Source organism: Aspergillus oryzae, chromosome 6 (genome assembly GCF_000184455.2).
Source record: "Aspergillus oryzae RIB40 DNA, chromosome 6".
Lineage (NCBI taxonomy): Eukaryota > Fungi > Ascomycota > Eurotiomycetes > Eurotiales > Aspergillaceae > Aspergillus > Aspergillus oryzae.
The window spans coordinates 987,333-1,005,653 of record NC_036440.1 but is presented as its reverse complement, the minus strand read 5'-3'; the positions used below and the strand labels follow the sequence as shown (position 1 = coordinate 1,005,653).

Genomic DNA, 18,321 nt, shown 5'->3' with positions numbered 1-18,321 from the left:
TCTATTCCTGGACTCAGATTTCTTGATTCCATAGAAGTTGAAAGAGGGGAAAACAGAAGAAAACAAACACCACATCTAACATGCATCTGCATATCTTTTCCCTTTTCTTTCTCTGCATTCCAACACTTACCCAGTATTTCAACCCCAAGCGAAAGGTGGAATCCGGGTCCCCACAGCGGATGTCGTCTCTGTGGATCCCCCTCTCATTAGGGTGGACCATGGGACCGTCAACTGCTTCCCCTATCGTTGAAACCGGCACGCAGACGCAGCCTGCACAAGCTATGGATGATGATAAAGGACTGATGAGCGATGAAACTGGGTCCCTCCTGACTTTTTTTGTTCTTTTAGTGTATGCATCTTGTAGAATTTTTTTTGCTTTTTGGTTTGCGTGTCTTTTGGTCCCTGGTTTGTCTTTTCTTTTTCTTTTTCTTTTTTCTAATTTGGGGTTTGGGGGGTTGTTCTTTCTATTTTGGCGTTTGCTGGGTTTTTTTGTTGGCAAGTGCGTGTATGTCTGTAGGTATGATTGATTGATTGATTCATTCATTGATTGTTGTACTCCGTAGTGTCAGTTAGTTTGATGGGGGGCTGTTTGTGGATTGGTTCATTCATTCATTTCATTGTTTTCTATCGGCCGGTGGTGTTTTGTATATTTCTTTTCATTATTAAACTCTGCAGCAAACTGGGATTGTCTGCTTCTTTCCACACCCACTCACTACTACCGTTACTACTACTACACCACACACCTAATATCCGCCTGCACCTGTAGCCTTGGGCCCGTGTCCTGAGCCTTTACCCTTCCATCCAGTCCGTAATCGGCGCCCAGCTCGTAAACCAACTGCAGGTGGTGCTTCATCGCCAAATCCCGATTGGAAGAGGGGTCCGCCTCTCATCCCGTGGAGTTGAGACGTTTCATCCGTCCTGAACCCTTCCCCGTCATTTAAGGTAGCCCGCCAAAGGGTCCGGAGCGATGCGTTCCACTCTTCAAGGGATCGCAGTCGATCCACGTCACTAGTGCTTTCCACGACAACTGTTCCATTTTCTTGGTCGATTTTGGCGTTCAACTTCTTGTCTAAGATCAAGAAACTCAAAATGTCCTGTACCTCTTGAATGGAGATTTTAATGTGCTTGGAGATGAACGCTAGCGTGAACCGCGTGTAGGGTGCGATCAACTTGAGGACTGCCTTAGTACGCATGTTTCGGCTGACCTCGTCGATGTTCTCTGCGATAAAGGGATCTGCTAGAACATCTGGATTCTTGCTCAGGACCGCCTCGTATGCATGGATATCGTCGCGCTGGAAGGCATCGACTAGATCAGTCATGGCCGAGATGCGGGGGTCGCTCTTGTAGGGCTTGGTCTCTTGCGAATAGAACGGGTTGATGTCGGATTTCATCAGCATGGTGGTCAGCACCAGATACTTGAGAACCTGGATGCGCTGCATCGAACCCGCCTCGTCGTAGTTCCGGAACGACTCAAAGAAATCGCTCTGCGCCTCTTCCCAGTTTTCCTCGCTCATGTGCATCTTCCCTCCGCATTCCCGGATAATACCCATGATCTTAGGATGCGGCACCGCCGACCGCACACGGAGAGCACGCTGATACAGGGCTTTGAGTCGCTTATTGTTCTTCGTCTCGGCGTACATTTGAATTTCCAGTGCGTATAGTTCCAGTAGGTACGTTCCTTTGCTGGGATCATCCGACCCATCTTCCCGCTGACATGCCCGATGCAACTCCCGCACCTTCTTGCTCAGTTGACCGTACTCCTTGCGTTCTAGCCATAGGCGGGCCAGTTTAATATTGGTCTTCAGCCACAGACGCTCATTATTTGTGTTTTGGAACGAATGTAGTGTCAACGAATAGAACTCTTCCATGCACTGGTAGGCCTTGTCGTCATCCGAGCCCTTCTCGATGTAATCCAGCATGTTGTTGATAGACTTTTCGGAATAGTTTCGTGTAACGGCCGACTTGACGTAGGTAAGGAGTTCTCTGTAGTGTTCAACCGCCTAGGCCAATCAGCAAGGCATTCAGATGCATGGGGGGCATCAAAATAAGACCTACATCGCTGTATCGTCCGAGTTTGAATTCCAGCTTTATGGCTTGCTTGAGACCTTTAAACCCCCTTGATATCATCAGCGGCCTGCCCAGCCAACCCGAAAAGTGCAGATTCTAGTTACCAGTCGCCTTTCTCTTGCTCCAGAGCCGGTACCTCCAGGAACTCGTCGATCGCTTCCTCCGGGTTATCTATCTTCATTTGTTTGGCGTTGTAATATTTATTCTCGATCCCGATGTCTCCCGACTCGTCGTCGTCCGCATCTTCGTACTCAAAGTCATAACTAGCAGGAGTCAATCGCATGTTCCCAGGGCCATCATATCAGGCGGGAGATACGCACTCTTCGTCGCCTGAATCTTGCATGAAGTCATCATCGTCAGACATTTTGGGGTAACTGTGTGAGGCTCTTTTTTGGTGGTCTTGGGTATTTCTTGTCTGCCGGCAGTATGAATATTGGTGAAGGTTAAAAGGTTTCGTTAGGGTACACGTGAAAGTCGTTCAGTTGTTGTTGTTGTTGTTGAGGTAGATAATGGAGGTTGAAGAGAGACAAATGGAGCTTGCCGGCAGCCTATCGGAGGCCGGGGTTGTCAACCACCTTCTTTCTTACGTTCCCCGCGCTACCGCTGACTTAGTTCATGTTCGATGGGTCCGACCGTACTTTTCAATCTTTCTTGGTCTGGAATTGATCTGGAACTGCTTGCAGTGCCTCATTGTGTTGGTTTTCTTGATAAACTATAAGCTATTACTCCTATTTCCGTCTGAACTGGCCAAACATTCACATGGAACATGAGACGGGATGTCATATAATGTACGTCGATGCGTGTATGAAATTAATATATATCTATGTTGCGTCACTAGATGTCGCACACGACAGAGAAGTATCATCAATACAGAATCCCAGGATAGACCAGCGATGTAGACTACCATTCGCGTTGCAGTGTGGTATGCTTTACAATAATTACGGAATTGAGCAAGATAATTCATATGGTCGTTGAAAGACGATGGAGAAATGTGAACAAATGCTGTGTCACTGCCTTAAAATAACTGTAACATAGAAGGATTGCCTGTAGTCCCTCGGCTAGAGTGATCCATTCATGATTGAGTGCTATCGTGGTGGTAGGCTATGTTTTCTAAATATATATCTTCAAGTTAAGACAGTGGAGACGCGGTATCAATTGAGCGCACCGCAGTCTTGATGACGGCATCGAAGAAGTCTAGAAAGCAATGGTGATAAAATTTCAATCTCATCGTTTCTGTCCTATTTTGATATGAATATGTAAATGCTAGTTGAGTCACGTAGTACTAAGCATTAGAATATACATGCAATGTAGCGAAGTAAAAGAATATGTGTAAAGAAAGGTCAAATGAGTGAGACAAAGCCATTCTTTAGTTTGAAGCTTGTCCAAGTAGGTACCAGAAGACAAAACCCCCATAAATGGAGCACATGCGGATACCACAACCACTGAGATCCCACCAACAACAAGACTGCGACGCAGTTTTGATGTCCAGTGTGTGGGATACCTTTATGAGTACTGAATATTTCTTGAGGTTCAGGGCACCCGGCGAGGCGAAATTAGACCTGAGTCCTTGGCAGATGAGGATCGTCTCATTCGCTGACCCTTTCAAGGTCCGATGACATCGTCTGCACGGCCCATGACCGGTGGCTTTGCTTCCTTCACCACCAGTGCCACAAACTCCTCATTTACTTTATCACTGAAGTGCAAAAATTATTCTTTGTCCCACATTCTCTTATATAGTCAAGATATATACGCCTGTTCCGGCTGCAGACCTAAGTGATCGCATCTCTTTTACCCCCTTATATCTGGTCCTTGCGCATACCGTCCCAAATTCTTGAATACTATCCTTCCACGATGGGTTTGTGCGGGCGTCAGACGGTTGTCCGCCGAAAGATGGTGCTGCTGTTAGTAAAATCTGCGACTTTCCACCACCCGGAGGACAGGGTTCTAACTCTGAATCAGAGGCGACGGTGCTTGCGGCAAGACTTCGGCCTTGAACGTGTTCACAAGAGGGTAATATTCGTATCCCGTCCTTTCTCCCCATGACGTCCACTAATCCTTGTTACATAGGTTTTTCCCAACAGTATAGTAAGATACACACTCTTTTCATATGGTTATACACTTTGCGATATTGACTTCGCGACTCCCACTCAGTGAGCCGACTGTTTTTGGTCCGTGCTAGCCCCTTCCTAATGCTTTGTGTTTGCTAACCCTGATTCCTCCAGAAAACTATGTCCACGGTAATCGCTTTCACCCCTTCCATGTCCAATTCGTATATTCATACGTCTCTAGATATCTTTGTCGACAATGTACACATGGAATTATCGCTCTGGGATACCGCTGGCCAGGAGGAATTTGACCGATTGCGCGCGCTATCATACGAGGACACACATGTGATTATGCTTTGTTTTAGTGTGAGGAGCCCTTGCGCCCAGTATCGGTGGATACCGACTAAATGCTCGAATGCAGGTTGACAGCCCGGATTCGTTCGAGAACGTCGCAAGCAAATGGGTCGACGAGATTTCGGAGAACTGCCCTGGTGTGAAGATGGTCCTCACAGCGCTCAAGTGTGACTTAAGAAAGGACGAATTCGAGAACCCTAACCCCAATGCTATCACGTACGAGCAAGGTCTAGCGAAGGCAAAGGAGATCGGTGCTGTGAAGTACCTGGGTATGTACTGTTGAGGCCCTGCAGTTTCGGGAGAGTGAATTTTATTGACCATCCAATGACAGAATGCTCTGCCGTTCAGAATCGCGGTATTATGGAGACTTTCTACGAAGCGGCCAAGGTCGCCCTTGAAGTGAAAGCCCAAGGATCGAACGGCTCCAAGGAAGGCTGTGTCATCCTGTAAACGGTTCGCCCGTTGCTACTATTAGCTTCTTTGACGGTTTCAGTCGTTTGTCCGTATACCCTTTGATTTGTTTCTTATCCGTTGCGCTATTTGGGACTGTAAAGACGAGGTTCAAACCGTTCAAAAGTCCCAAGCCTACTGCAGCTGATCTTCTTTTATTACCATGTCAGCTCTTCAGCCTATATGTGTGGCTATTTGCATTCTTCTCTTCTTTATATATACTTTGCCTGCATCCCCGTTTTCTAATTATGTACGCTTAATGTTCTGGAAAGAAAAACGAACCGACCCAGCTTGGAATGAACTCGGAAAATCATGCTTTACTCATCTGGATCTTTCTACTGCCTGGTATCGTGATTCTGGGTTAAAAGCAGAACACAGAGAGAATCGGGTCTGTTTATTACTATTGCTAGACTTGCGGACGTGTACTATCTACCAATTGATGACTCTAATTTTGGCTTTTAACTGGCTAGCATAATCTACACAGCTCAGTAACTCTATCTATACAAACTCGCCAATCAACCCTCCTAATCCACACCAAGCACATTCTCCTCCGTGATCCTATACACACCCTCAATCTTCTCCCCCTTAGCACCTTCACCACAAGCAAAATCCTGATTCACCCTCTCCAAAAACGCACTCACAAACCGCTCCGCAACCTCCCCAATCTCAACCCCAGAAACCCCCTGCCCTTCCAAACTCGTCGCCTCCCTCCCCTCAAGCCCACACGCCACAATCTGCTTAAACCACCACATCGGCTCCTCCGTCACATTAAACCCAATCCCATAACTACTAATATTCCTCCGCAGATGCACCCCCACCGCCGTAACCTTCTTCGGCACTCCCTCCCCACTCACCGGCGGCACCCACACCCCCGGATCCTCCGTAATCAATCCCCGGATCCCGTACCCGCGCAACACATCCACAACACTATTCTCCAGCACCCGGATGTGGCATCTCGGCGTGAGTCCTAGCCGCCGCAAGTCGAGGATCGTATACGCTACCATCTGCCCCGGCCCATGGTATGTCGTTTGCCCGCCGCGGAGCGTGGGGTGATACTCTGCGCCGTTTGCGGAGGTGAGGAGCGAGCGGATCGGCTCGAGTGGAGGGGGTAGTGAGAGGTGTGCTGTGGGACTTGTGTTGGAGGGTGGGAGGTCGCGGCGGCCTGTTGTGTAGACCGGGTTCGGGGTGAAGGTTATGATGGTTGGGTCCGGGGGTTGTATGGGGGTTGTGCCTGGGGCGGTATCTTTGGGAATGAGCTTTTTGTGGGCGAGGAGGCGTGTTGTGAGGGTTTGTTGTAGGTTGGAGACTCGTGTGAAGGACGTTATGTCTGGGATGTGGAGGTGGGCGAGACGCATTTTGGTGGTGTGTTGGTGGTGTGATATATCTGATTAGTGGCGCATTGTCTGGCTGTGTGCGATTGAGGGCTTTTTGGCCGGTTTGGGGTTGTGGTGATGGTGTTGTAATTGGAGGTTGATGGGTATTACTGGTTGGTTTGATTGTATTGATGAGTGTGGAGTATGTAGTATTGGGGTGTGATCATGTGATTGATGATGTCGATACTTGTTGATGATCAGTTTTAGTACGAGATTTGCGTGAATTTTGTTTTATTACTTTATGATCGGTAGTGTTTTATGTCTGATAGGTACTTTCTCTTGTGACCCTTGCACTGCGTCCAACAAAGAAGCCTGTAGGGTTTGAACGACCCAGTAATGATCTTAAGTCCGGCCATATAAATACCCGACTGGGAGAATGTTAGAGCTGTCGCCTTGGATATTGCCATATCGTACACATGCGGGAAAAGAAAAGCTTCAATGCACGTCAATCATAATGCTTCAACTGTCAGACACTCGATAAGAATTCATGTTGGTACTGCCGAGGAAAAGTGGACGCATCGCGACATGAGAAACTACAGCTATTGCGACTCCAAAGTCCCATTGACCAGCGGCGCGGGTTGGTCTTCACCTTCTAGGACAACCTGCCAGTCCCGTACGCCTCCTTTCCAGTCTGCAATTCGGCCCTCACGTACCCGGACGGTGACCACCCGGACGTCATCGTCGATGGAGATACTGGGCCTCCGTTGGCCGGGTTGTTGCTGCTGCTGCTGGCCAAAGAGCCCCATTTCCTCCTCGAAAGTGTTGTTCTCCAGATGCTGCTCTTTGCACCAAGCTTCCTCCTCAGAGCCAGGTTCCAGGACACGAGCCGAACCGGCGATGGTGGTAGAGATACTTGATAGCGCGCTTGTGTTCAGATTCAACAGAAGGTTGGCCAAGGATGAACGGGTCGCAGCCGGAGGCGGGGATCCGTCGCGCTGACCTCCGGGGTTGGGTGCACGGGTGGGCGGACGGTGTGACACCCAATCGTGGATAAGCAGGGAAACTCGCGGATTGGTCAAAAGATGGTTTGTCTTGCGAGAGGAAGGATTTGTGGTCATGATGATCGTGGGATACTGGTCGTAAGGCGTCGAGGGCAGGTAGGTATAGGACATGAGAGAGACATGAGGGGTCAGGCCGTCACATGTTGCCAGATGAAGCTAGCGAGGGTAAGTCGTTGTCTCCAAAAAATGAAACAAAAGATCAGATTAAATCAATTCGTAGAACGGAGACCTACAAATCGTGAATTCTTCAAGCATGCAATGACCTCTTGGGGCAGCGTGCTTGCCACATGCGGATGGGTTGTCGTGGCTGATGCCTCGTATGAGAGGGGAGGGTTCAAGCTCTCTGTCATAGCGTCGGCACAATGTATACGACACTAGTTATATAACGTTGTACAATGTTCACAAAGAGGTTCCGATCGCCGTTCCTAGCTGTCGATACAGGCTGAGCCGCTAAAGCGAGGGAAAAGCGAGCGTTGTTCCCGTGAAGCTGTGGCGGGGTTTCGACGGTCGTAACCGCATTGAGCCGGAAACACTAATCCGCTTTTGGTACTGATCGAGCTCGGACCATTTGGCGGCGACTGCTCTCCCTTCGACGTCATCAGGTATTGAGCTCTTTGTGAGCAGTAATACTCCGTGGTAATCAGTAGTAATAGTACTCAGTACTAGTAATTATCCCCTTACTCCGAGTGGACATCCTCCTGCAGATCCATAGTGGCTTAGTTTGCCCCCAATATTAGGAAAAGATGAGCTGGACGGGTGTCTCGTCATGTTTGAGCTCAAAAGACGTGGAGGCGGATAAGCGTCGTTTTCGTCATAATAACCTAAGTTATGGAGCAAACCGCATTGAAGATCGGCGAGAACATAGCAAATCACAGAGCATATCCGTTGCGTATGAGCGACCGAGAATGTCGGAGTTATTGTTTGACTGCAGCTGGATCATACGTTTCTAAACATGGACTGCAATTGGTGACGTTGCTCCTCTAAACAGCCCAAATCCGCAGATGTGGCTGTACCGCCTAGTAAGTACTACTACCACTAGTAGTATTGGGTGTCGTGACTGCCAGAGTCAAGACTCCTTCCCCGCACTCAAGCTGCTTTCCCCAGCTTTTCGCCTTCGACCTTCTTACACCTCCCATCCTATCAGCTCTTCCATCTTCTGCAATCCGTGTGTCACTTAATTTACTAACTCTGCAACCTGTCACGATCCGTGGGCAGTATCCGGCAGCCATCGTCTGGATTTACTCTTCTCCGCCTGACTATCGCTGACGAACAACTAACTGCACTCATTTGATTCGAGTGTAACCCCTGCAACATCTCCCTTTTTAACCGTTCGGCAAGCCATCGCGTGTCGATAGCAATCTTACCCCTGTCCTTCGTCTGTGCTTCCACATTCTTCCCCTCTCAAAAACCCCCTCTTGTATCCTCTTTACAGCTGTGTCTACTCGTTGTCGCCTCGCTGTTGTCAGCTCGGTTCGCTGCTAAACAACTGTTGTGGTTGTTCTGTTTTATGAAAGTTGCCTTTTCTCTGTTCTGCTAGAAGCATTTATCTCAGTATTTTTTATTTTGTCTGCACAGCATTTAGTTTGCATACGAGTAACAAGCATGCTTGCACCACGCATTTTACGACCGGTGTCCTCGCTGGTCCGGCCTTTGAGCTCCTCTGCTACTGCCTACCGCGCTCCCTCCATTCGTGACATTACACCCAGCTCAGCTGAGGAATTTGCTGCGCGTCAGAAGGAGTTCCGCGAGAATTTGGAGGTGGCTCGCAAAAAGAAAGTACAGCAAGAGAGTCAGTCTGTCGATGCCTCTGCCTCATCATCCCCTGTGTCCCGTGATCGCTTCCGTGAGTACGCTACCGCTCCCACTGCTCCGGGTGCGAGCAATGCGAGCAGTAACTATAGCCCTGCTGTCTTTGACGCTGCCCAAGTTCTTGATAATAAGGCATTGGGCTCACTTTCTACCCACCGTATTTTAGGAGAGGAACAACAGCTAGAAGCCAATCAATTGCCCAAGCGCGGTCCCTTGTCTTCGCTCATCTACGGAACGAAGGAAGGCCAGCAACTCGACAAGGATATCGAACGCTCGTTCTCCCAAGTCCTCGCTCGCGGCAAATACGTCCACTCGATCGTCTTCCACGAGGTCAAGCCCGATAGAGTAGACGAATATGTTGACCTGGTAGGGCAGTGGTACCCCCGCATGGCCGGTACTGAGGAAAACAGGGTGAACCTGGTGGGAAGCTGGCGGACGCAAGTGGGCGATAATGACACTTTTGGTATTTTCAATTGAACTTGACCCTTACCTGACCCCATGCATGCCTTGTGTCTGGAACCAGAACGCTAATACTAGCTCTGCAGTCCATATCTGGGAATACCAACGGTACGAGGGCTATCATGCATCGCTACACAATATCTCCCGCCATCCGGAGTTCCCTGAATTTGACCGCAAGCTGAAGAGCTTGATTAAGAGCAAGAAGACGTCACTGATGCAGGAATTCTCCTTCTGGCCAACGACCCCACCCCGACGACTGGGCGGTCTTTTCGAACTCCGGTCCTACACGCTTCACCCCGGTAACCTCTTGGAGTGGGAATCGCACTGGCGAACGGGCCTCAGGGCTCGTCGTGAAGTCATGGAGGGAGTCGGTGCCTGGTTTGTTCAGATTGGCGACTTGAACACTGTGCACCACCTGTGGCAATTTGCGAATCTCGAAGAACGCAAGATTCGCCGAGAGCAGTCATGGGGTATCGAAGGATGGGCAGAGACTGTGCACAAGACTGTCCCTCTGATCCAAAGCATGCAGAGTCGGATTTTGATTCCTATGCCATGGAGCCCTGTTGGCTAAGTGCATTGCACACCCCTATTCCAGTCGATTTGCGATTACAGGCAAGGTCCTCGGGGAGTGTCCAGCGCACGGCAAATACTCTGCCGAAGGAAATCAAGCATCAAGGTTGTGGATGGACCGAAGTCAATGGGGCGCAAGTACACTGCATGGTTTGAAGAACAGAGTCCGCCGATCTCTGGGGGAAGAATGTAACGGTTGCTCCAAGTTTCGGGCATTATTTACGGAGTACGGAAAGCTTGGTCGCTCCACTATCCACTATCGAATTTCAACTAAAGCAGCCATAGGGCTCTTAGTGTATCCAACCCGCACTAGCATTATCGTCATTTCGTTTATCTTTGTATTTAGAAATGGATTCAAGAATATTGTTCCACCAGTCTTCTCCCTAAGTGTCCGTGTGTCACATTATTTCTTGCCCCGATAGACTTCATATGCTACCTCGGGTTCCTAGTAGTATGCTTTCTCTACCCCTCTTTTCTCTGCAAATGATGGACGACGATCAGGAAAGTGACCATGACCTGTGGGATGCACAATGGTCTTGGGAGATGACCCGGTCCTCCCAACAAAAATACATCCAGCGAATGAAAGGACACACGTGGGTTGCCGAAGCCGGCAGAATTTCTCCACTAACTTCAATTCTGACGACTCTCGTAGTTTCGACGCTCGGATTCTTTTGCGACTCCCCGCGCGGCATTTCTGCTAACAGCGGTTTTTGACCGGCAGAAAAAAAAAAGAAAGAAAGTAATTAATGCCTACTAAAAATTTAGTACTAAAAGGGAACATCAATCAACAAGAGCTGCGCGTATCCTATTTTTCTTTCCACTCGCTCGTATTTCGCTTCTTCTTTTTCTCTTTGGCTTCTTTTTCTATCTTTGAATCTATTCGACAACCCAGCAACTAATACCAGGCTTTCTCTTGTCTATAATCCTGTCCTACCCCCTTTCGGAGTGACACCTTGCCTTATTGTCCTTAATTTCACCGCTATCTTTGTAAAGCCCCAAGGCCCCAAGCAAAAAACCAAAAGTCTTTTCTTCCTACCGTACTCTCCGTAGCCGGACGGACAAGAAGAGTCTCTCCCTGGAGAACAAGGCCAACGCAACATGGTGTACATCCGGCAGCATCAACTGCCCAAATTGCGGGAATACCGCTATGCGGGTGTCGACCACTCGCTGATAAGCCGATACGTCCTGAAACCATTCTATAACAATGTCGTGATCAAGTGTTTCCCCATGAGCATGGCGTGAGTAGTGACGCTTCTTCATTTCAACCGGTATCCGGCCTGGCTAACAGCCTGCTTGCCTTAGTCCTAACGCCGTAAGTCTTTAATTCTCCGACTCATGGCAAGAACGGGAGAATAACTGAAGACTGGTAGATCACCTTAACTGGCTTCTTTTTTGTGGTAATCAACTTCCTCACGATACTATGGTACAACCCTACTCTAGACCAAGACTGCCCGTCTTGGGTTTATGCCAGCTGCGCCGTGGGATTGTTCTTGTATCAGACCTTCGACGGAGTAGACGGTATTCAAGCGTACGGCCTCTCTACTCATTTCTTGATAGGTATATAATGCTAATCCTGTCATAACAGACGGAGAACTAAGCAAAGTGGTCCTCTGGGCGAGTTGTTCGACCACAGTGAGGCAAACCTACCCTTGTATGGCAAACTGAGACTAATTCATGTTTCAACCTACAGGCGTTGATGCGTGCAACACAGCTTTAGGAGTGTTGATCTTCTGTGCGGCAATGAACTTTGGCCAGTCATGGGCTACTGTTGTGACTCTTTGGGGATGTACGTTGAATTCCCTGCGAGGAGGCAGTTTTCAAGAGATTAACGTGACACAGCAACCATGACATTCTATGTTCAGACCTGGGATGAGTACTACACCCAAGTGCTTACTCTTGGAATTATCTCTGGTCCCGTGGAAGGTGTTCTGACGCTTTGTCTCGTCTTCGGCCTCACGGCTTACATGGGAGGCGGTAGCTTCTGGCATCAGTCAATGCTGGAGACCGTTGGTGTTCCCAAGTTGGATGCCATCCCGGAGCAGCTGTATGACATGCCTTTTACGCAGTGGTATCTGGTCTACGGCGCGATTGTACTCTTCTTCGCCACTGGATCGAGTATTGTGCATGTCATGCAAATTCGGAGAGAGCGTGGGCAGGACCCCATTGCACCGCTCTTTGGTCTTCTGCCCCTTGTTGCGGTGTGGGTGTTCGTGCCGGCCTATCTCTATCTGCAACCAACTATCTTGGAGAACTACATGGTCCCATTTGCCCTTTACGTGGGTCTGGTCAACGCATACGCGGTGGGCACGATGATCACTGCACACCTGGTCAAGTCCAGTTTCCCTTACTTCAACGTGCTTCTTTGCCCCCTTGCACTTGCTGTTCTTGACAGCGCTGGCCCCGTATTTGGTCTGTGGCCCAGCGCACTGGGCGGCGGAGACGGTCAGGTTGCCTTCGTTTACGTGTGTCTCGGTCTGGCGATTGGTGTTTATGGAAGCTTCATCGTAAGTCCCTCCTATCCCCACATATCCTTTTGCGCGAGACTCATCAGGTAACAGCACGACATTATCACCACGATATGTGACTACATCGACATCTGGTGCCTCACTATCAAGCACCCCTATGTTGAGAAGCAAACCGCGAATGGTGAAGTGGATGCAGTTGAGAAGAAGATGAGCTGAGAGATAGAATGTCAAGATTTCATTGCATATCAACTATGCGAAGAACTTCCATGGTGAGTATGTCATAAACCGGTAAGAGTTTCTTTTTTCTGAATTAAGCTTGCTGGATTCATTTTTCGGGTCAAAACATTAAAGCATTGGGTTGGCCTTTTGCAAATTGGAGTCAGGCTGTATAAAAAAGACGAAGGAATATCGGGCCATTCATCCTGCGATGCATATGGGCTGGAAACCTTTGTGTCACATGTGATGTCTAAATGTTTGATTAGGTTGATAGAAAATACTACCTTAATGTTGTAACGTTATCTTGGGGTGAAATGTCGAATGTCTGGTTGCCATATCGGGTCAAGGATCCATGGGACAGTACTCCGTACAGTACGTGGGGATAGAAGAGAGAGGAATGACGATGGCGATAATGCGATGGCTCTGGAAGAGTCCATTCCGGAAAGGACCTTTGGGGCTTCGTGAGGTAAGCAGAAAGGAGGCCGCTGATTGGGCCAGGCTCGAAATGGTACGGGGTAAAGCTGCCGGGTACGCCAAGACTCCTGAAAGGAGTATTGTTAGCGAGGGCTTGAGCCCTATTTTCCCAGAAAGGGCCAGTGGGTTGAACGGGAGCAGTGAATTCCCTTCAGAGTTTGCCCTCTCCACGAGACCACCTTCTTCGTTCCTCACCCTTCAAGCAGGCCATCTCCATCAGCGCACCATTCAACTTTTATCGCTGATCGACTTTTAGTCTCGTCAAGATGGTAGGTTCTGCCCGTTTTGTCCACCCATTACCTCGCGGATATCCTTCGACATAAGCAAAGATAAGGAGTGCGACTCTTTCATCTCGTGCTCGCCGTCGCCGTCGCCTCCCGGAGCCCGCTTCCCATCGAAATCATCCAAGTCCACGCTGCTAACAAGAATTTTTTCTCTCCCGACAGGTTCTCGCGGTCGACCTTCTCAACCCTACGCCTCAGGCCGAGGCCCGCAAGCACAAGCTCAAGGTATGATAAGACACCAATTCTGGGAACAGACAGAGTTGGTGGGTTGGATGGCTGACTGGTACCCTCGACATTATAGCAACTTGTGCCTGCTCCCCGCTCCTTCTTCATGGACGTCAAGTGCCCCGGCTGCTTCACCATCACCACCGTTTTCTCCCACGCCCAGACCGTCGTCGTCTGCGCCGGTTGCTCGACCGTCCTCTGCCAGCCCACCGGTGGCAAGGCCCGTCTCACTGAGGGCTGCTCTTTCCGCAGAAAGTAGATGTCACGATACACCAGGCTGGAGCGATGATGAAAGACATGTGGCGTTTTTCGATGGATTAATCTAATCTTTTTCTTGAGCAAAACTCAGATAGAAGATGGAGTCCTCGCCCCCTTGCGAGAAAACCCCTCAAAAAATACAAAGGTTCGAAGGGAAATGAGAAGTACCCAAGCAGGCGCAGCCATTTCTATTACCAAGTTTCCACCAAAAAGCGTACATGGAGGGAGTTCCGGATATCTGGCAATGATCGGTCCATACTATATCAACCTTTGCCTCTTTTTTGACTACTATCGAAACGTTGTTTGCTTTTATACTTGTTTTATGCTGTGGGATCCGTACGACAATATCTTCTCCCGACACCTCTCCCGTCATGGAAGGATATGACGGGTGGATCCCACCATGGGGCATATCTGCATGAGCGTTGCCGGTTGATTCACGTATTCGGATGTCATGGGAATGAGTGTGGATCCTCCCCTATGACGAAGATGAATAACTGGTTGCTGGCATTGCTAGGACGGCGGATGTGACTACGGGTGAAACTTGGATCCAGTCAGGCAGATAGCGCTTGGTTTTGGCAGGATGTAGAAATACGGTCCTGTTGTAGGCTAGCCTATCTGACCAGGACGTTCAAGCCGTGTACATCCCTCGATGCTATGCAATTGTATTCATGTTCCAGATTATTCCGTGGATTGCCCTTGTAGTACCCTGGTAGAGATCCTTGTAGATACTAAGTCCCACTGTAGAGTAGACAAGCCAGCCACTGCCGGCATGGCGTATATTTGTCTTGATGGTGGAGTGCTATTTAGGCCACATCCGTCTTAGGCCTCAGAATCCTCCGTAGCATAGATAGGCGGCTGCTCCACAGTGGAGTCTTCTAAACATGTACTTGTAATTAGATACGGGTTTCCTTTGTCCCCTCTATCTCCATTTTCCAATTCCGATCTCTGTGGTTGGGGAACCTAGAATATGCAATATACCTGCACCTGTAGTTCATTTCTAAATTTCATTTCACATTCGTTTATATCGTAAACTTCGCTAAAAGAGAACCCACTAATCTAATATTCTCGGAGTACCGTCCCGTTCACACTAACATCAAACTAATCCAGACGTAGCCAGAAAATCCTACAGGTTCGCTCCCATGTGGTACAAGCCCTGGAAGTTAATTGGACGGCTGATGAGGCCTTAATTTAAGGCTAATCTCTCTAGACTGAGGAGGACTGTTTTGGTTAGGACTAATAGATAGCTTCGAGTAATGGGATCAGTGTTGTCATCAACGCTGCTTCTTTCCTTTCTACTTTGTCCTTTGGATTTTGTGTGGTCTATTTCACAGGTATGGATTTTCTCTCTACGCGGGGTTTGCTTATACGATGATAATTTATTACTGTGTACGCTGTATCAAGTTCCAATAGCTTTGCCGGTACATCGTAGTATACTTCGATGCTATGAAGCAAGAATTACATGCTTAGTGTCGTTACTGTTATTGTCATTGTGCCCTGTATCATTCCCAGAGAGCTTCTAGTATCCTCAAACAAAGAGGTAAAGGAAAAAGGCAAACGTCTCTTACACAGCCAAACTCTACACTCAGAGCTTCTAGAAACTGGTAAACAGCATCAACCCCAGAACGGAGTCAACCAAGACCGATCAGTCACACCCATAACCAAAGCAAGCCCTGTTTCAATTCCAAACCTATCCTATCTCATACACACACCACGATCTTAGAACAAATACATACAAAATTTAAACAGCATTAACATCCCGAACCTTCTGCTTAATCGCATCCCCAAAATCAAGCGGACCTCCCCCCATCATGAGCATCATCTGTGCCATTGGCCCGCTGCCTTCGATCAGCTGCTCAGCGAGCATATTGCGGCCCCGGATATCCTGGAACTCTTTGACGGTGGCAGGGTCTGCCGCTTGGAGCTTCTGGGCGTCAATGTTCCTCAGCTTGGTGTGAGTGTTGCGGATGAAGTCATGGACATAGAAGCCTGTCGGGTGCGGTTGGGAGCTTGTCATCATCGGGTGGGACTCGATGGCTCTGTTTGAGATTTGTTTGGTTAGTTTTGTTGATTGTGGCTACTATTTTTCTTTTTTGGCATGGTTTGGTTTATCTCTGGGTTTTGGTGTATGGTTGCAAATAGAGAAAAAGAAATGAGTTTGTTATGTGACGTACGCCAGGAGCTCGCCCAAGCGGGTGTCGAGGGTCTGGATTGTGTTTGCGTCGGTCATTTTGGTGGTTTTTGGATTTTATAAATCTGACAAGGAAAGATATCGTTGATGATAGGAGTTTTTTATTTTATAGATGGATGTCTTTGTTGATGTTTGAGAAACTTAATGAGGGGTTCAACCTTCTTTTCTCCACTTGGGTGGCCTTATCTTATCGCCTGATTGGTACCTGAATTGGTCTCTAGGAAATAGGAACGGAATCATTGTAAACTAGACTAGGAATTTAAGAGAAGTACGGGGTATTGCTTGTTGTTCTGTGGGTATTGATGTTTTATGCTTAAAATGCGGGTGGACAAATATGTATACATGCCTTGGGCTGAGGGTAATCGCTCCTTGAAGTTCGGGAACCACAAGTTATTGACGGTGTACCTCTCTGGGTATACACTTCGCATATTAGCCTATATTAAGGCCTGAAACTTGCCAAGGAAATGTGTACCAGGGCTAACCACACATTCTGGGCAGGACTTCCGGCCTCATTGTTTCGCAATGCTCAGCCTCATTCTTGTAAGCCAACCTCTCCAGGGACCTAAAAGTGCAGTGTAGAGGCTCATCGTCATGCATTTCGTCCCTGTCATTCCGCCAGAAGATCTACAACTTATGGTGGACGTGTTCACTTGTTATAGGCCCCATGCTGTATACTTCCGCAGTGCATGACTCTGACGTAGGTGTATACCTACAATCACATACATGCATGCACATGCCCTTAAGGCAGGGTATCAAGAATACTGAGTTAACTCAAGAGTGTTGAAGGTATGCGTAGAAGAATACTATAGCCAGGATGAGACTCCAATTGAGTTCCACATCCTGCACTGCAGTGCCAAACTGGTCTGTTTCTATACTTACGATGCCCTATAGAGGGGAAACGAATAATGCCACTCTTTCCCGCCTTTCTTATCTTATCGGCTCTACAATTCAATTCAACTAAACCGTACTAAGTCTCCGATCATATCATCATCCCAATTATTCCTTTCACAACTCCCCCAAATCAAACCCCATTCTCAGCCTATTCCGATAAACAAATAAACCAAAACAATTACAAGAAAAGAAAGCCAAAATGTCCAAACAACCCCTCAAACTCCTAATGCTACACGGCTACACCCAATCCGGCCCCCTCTTCCACGCCAAAAGCCGCGCCCTAATCAAACACCTCACGAAAGCCTTCCCCCTCCACGACGTAACAGCAACCTACCCAACCGGCCCCCTACGCCTCAACCCCGCCGACATCCCCGGCTACGAACCCACCCAAGAAACCCCCACTGAGCCCCTCGAAGCCTACGGCTGGTTCCGGCGCTCCAACACCGCCTCGCCGCCCGAATACCTCGGTCTCGAGGACGGGCTGGCGGCCGTCGCAAAAGTGATGTCCGAGGAGGGGCCCTTCGACGGCGTGATCGGGTTCTCGCAGGGCGCGGCCATGGCCGCCATGGTGGTTTCGTTGCTCGAGCCGGGTCGGAAGGAGGCGTTTGCGAGGTTTTTGGATGCGAATGTTGCGTCGGAGGGGAAGGGTGAGACCGATGCTGTTGTGGCTGGGGTACCGTTTCCGAAGGCGTTTGAGGGGTTGAGTCATCCGCCTTTTAAGTTTGCGCTGTGTTATAGTGGATTTCGCTCGCCGGGGGCGCGGTATCGAGGGTTTTATGAGAGTCCGGCGTTGCAGACGCCGATTTTGCATGTTTTGGGGTCATTAGATGCTGTTGTTGAGGAGTCGAGGAGTAGGGCGTTGGTTGAGGCTTGTGCGGGAGATCCGGAGAAGGAGGGTAAGGTTGTGTGGCATCCTGGTGGACATTTCTTGCCGAGCCAGAGGCCGTACCTGGATGCTGCGGTGAGGTTTATTAGGGAGCAGTTGGAGGGCGGTAACAAGAAGGATGCGGAAGAGGAGGATGTGAATGATATGGACTTGCCCTTTTAGATTATAGATCTAGATTTAGAATGTTTTACTTTGGCGTCCCCTATAGACTCCACGGAAACTGTTTCATAATAGACGATTAGCTTGGAGAACGGGCAATAGCCGGCGCAGCATCATGTATATAGCATGCAAAAGCATTAATCCATT

General features: G+C 48.8%; 9 protein-coding genes across 9 annotated transcripts; 5 read left to right on the top strand and 4 right to left on the bottom strand.

Moving 5' to 3' along the window:
- Positions 1–743: 743 nt before the first annotated feature.
- Positions 744–2,431, bottom strand: AO090020000328 (putative COP9 signalosome subunit 2 (CsnB); the record flags this gene model as incomplete). The annotated part of the gene is made up of 4 exons (XM_001824609.3): positions 744–2,000; positions 2,056–2,116; positions 2,172–2,330; positions 2,388–2,431. The coding sequence occupies 4 exons, from the start codon at positions 2,429–2,431 to the stop codon at positions 744–746; spliced, it is 1,521 nt and encodes a 506-aa protein (XP_001824661.1).
- Positions 2,432–4,295: 1,864 nt separating this feature from the next.
- rho3 (Rho family GTPase RHO3) lies at positions 4,296–4,916 on the top strand (the record flags this gene model as incomplete). Its single annotated transcript, XM_023238051.1, has 3 exons — positions 4,296–4,478; positions 4,534–4,735; positions 4,798–4,916. 3 exons carry the CDS (start codon positions 4,296–4,298, stop codon positions 4,914–4,916), a joined length of 504 nt encoding a protein of 167 aa, XP_023092797.1.
- Positions 4,917–5,374: 458 nt separating this feature from the next.
- On the bottom strand, positions 5,375–6,271 carry AO090020000330 (lipoyl(octanoyl) transferase LIP2; the record flags this gene model as incomplete). Its single annotated transcript, XM_023238050.1, has 2 exons — positions 5,375–5,392; positions 5,537–6,271. The coding sequence occupies 2 exons, from the start codon at positions 6,269–6,271 to the stop codon at positions 5,375–5,377; spliced, it is 753 nt and encodes a 250-aa protein (XP_023092798.1).
- A 557-nt stretch (positions 6,272–6,828) lies between these two features.
- Positions 6,829–7,640, bottom strand: AO090020000331 (pyridoxamine 5'-phosphate oxidase family protein; the record flags this gene model as incomplete). The annotated part of the gene is made up of 2 exons (XM_001824612.3): positions 6,829–7,446; positions 7,524–7,640. 2 exons carry the CDS (start codon positions 7,638–7,640, stop codon positions 6,829–6,831), a joined length of 735 nt encoding a protein of 244 aa, XP_001824664.1.
- Positions 7,641–8,892: 1,252 nt separating this feature from the next.
- On the top strand, positions 8,893–10,129 carry AO090020000332 (NIPSNAP family protein; the record flags this gene model as incomplete). Its single annotated transcript, XM_023238048.1, has 2 exons — positions 8,893–9,562; positions 9,645–10,129. 2 exons carry the CDS (start codon positions 8,893–8,895, stop codon positions 10,127–10,129), a joined length of 1,155 nt encoding a protein of 384 aa, XP_023092799.1.
- A 1,097-nt stretch (positions 10,130–11,226) lies between these two features.
- AO090020000333 (uncharacterized protein) lies at positions 11,227–11,825 on the top strand (the record flags this gene model as incomplete). Its single annotated transcript, XM_023238047.1, is given in 4 exon segments — positions 11,227–11,366; positions 11,375–11,440; positions 11,600–11,656; positions 11,714–11,825. Coding segments are annotated over 4 exon segments (375 nt in total).
- Positions 11,826–11,972: 147 nt separating this feature from the next.
- Positions 11,973–12,809, top strand: AO090020000334 (uncharacterized protein; the record flags this gene model as incomplete). The annotated part of the gene is made up of 2 exons (XM_023238046.1): positions 11,973–12,632; positions 12,687–12,809. 2 exons carry the CDS (start codon positions 11,973–11,975, stop codon positions 12,807–12,809), a joined length of 783 nt encoding a protein of 260 aa, XP_023092801.1.
- A 2,979-nt stretch (positions 12,810–15,788) lies between these two features.
- Positions 15,789–16,277, bottom strand: AO090020000336 (uncharacterized protein; the record flags this gene model as incomplete). The annotated part of the gene is made up of 2 exons (XM_001824616.3): positions 15,789–16,086; positions 16,222–16,277. The coding sequence occupies 2 exons, from the start codon at positions 16,275–16,277 to the stop codon at positions 15,789–15,791; spliced, it is 354 nt and encodes a 117-aa protein (XP_001824668.1).
- A 1,051-nt stretch (positions 16,278–17,328) lies between these two features.
- AO090020000337 (alpha/beta hydrolase) lies at positions 17,329–18,177 on the top strand (the record flags this gene model as incomplete). Its single annotated transcript, XM_001824617.3, has 1 exon — positions 17,329–18,177. The coding sequence occupies one exon, from the start codon at positions 17,329–17,331 to the stop codon at positions 18,175–18,177; it is 849 nt and encodes a 282-aa protein (XP_001824669.1).
- Positions 18,178–18,321: the final 144 nt, after the last annotated feature.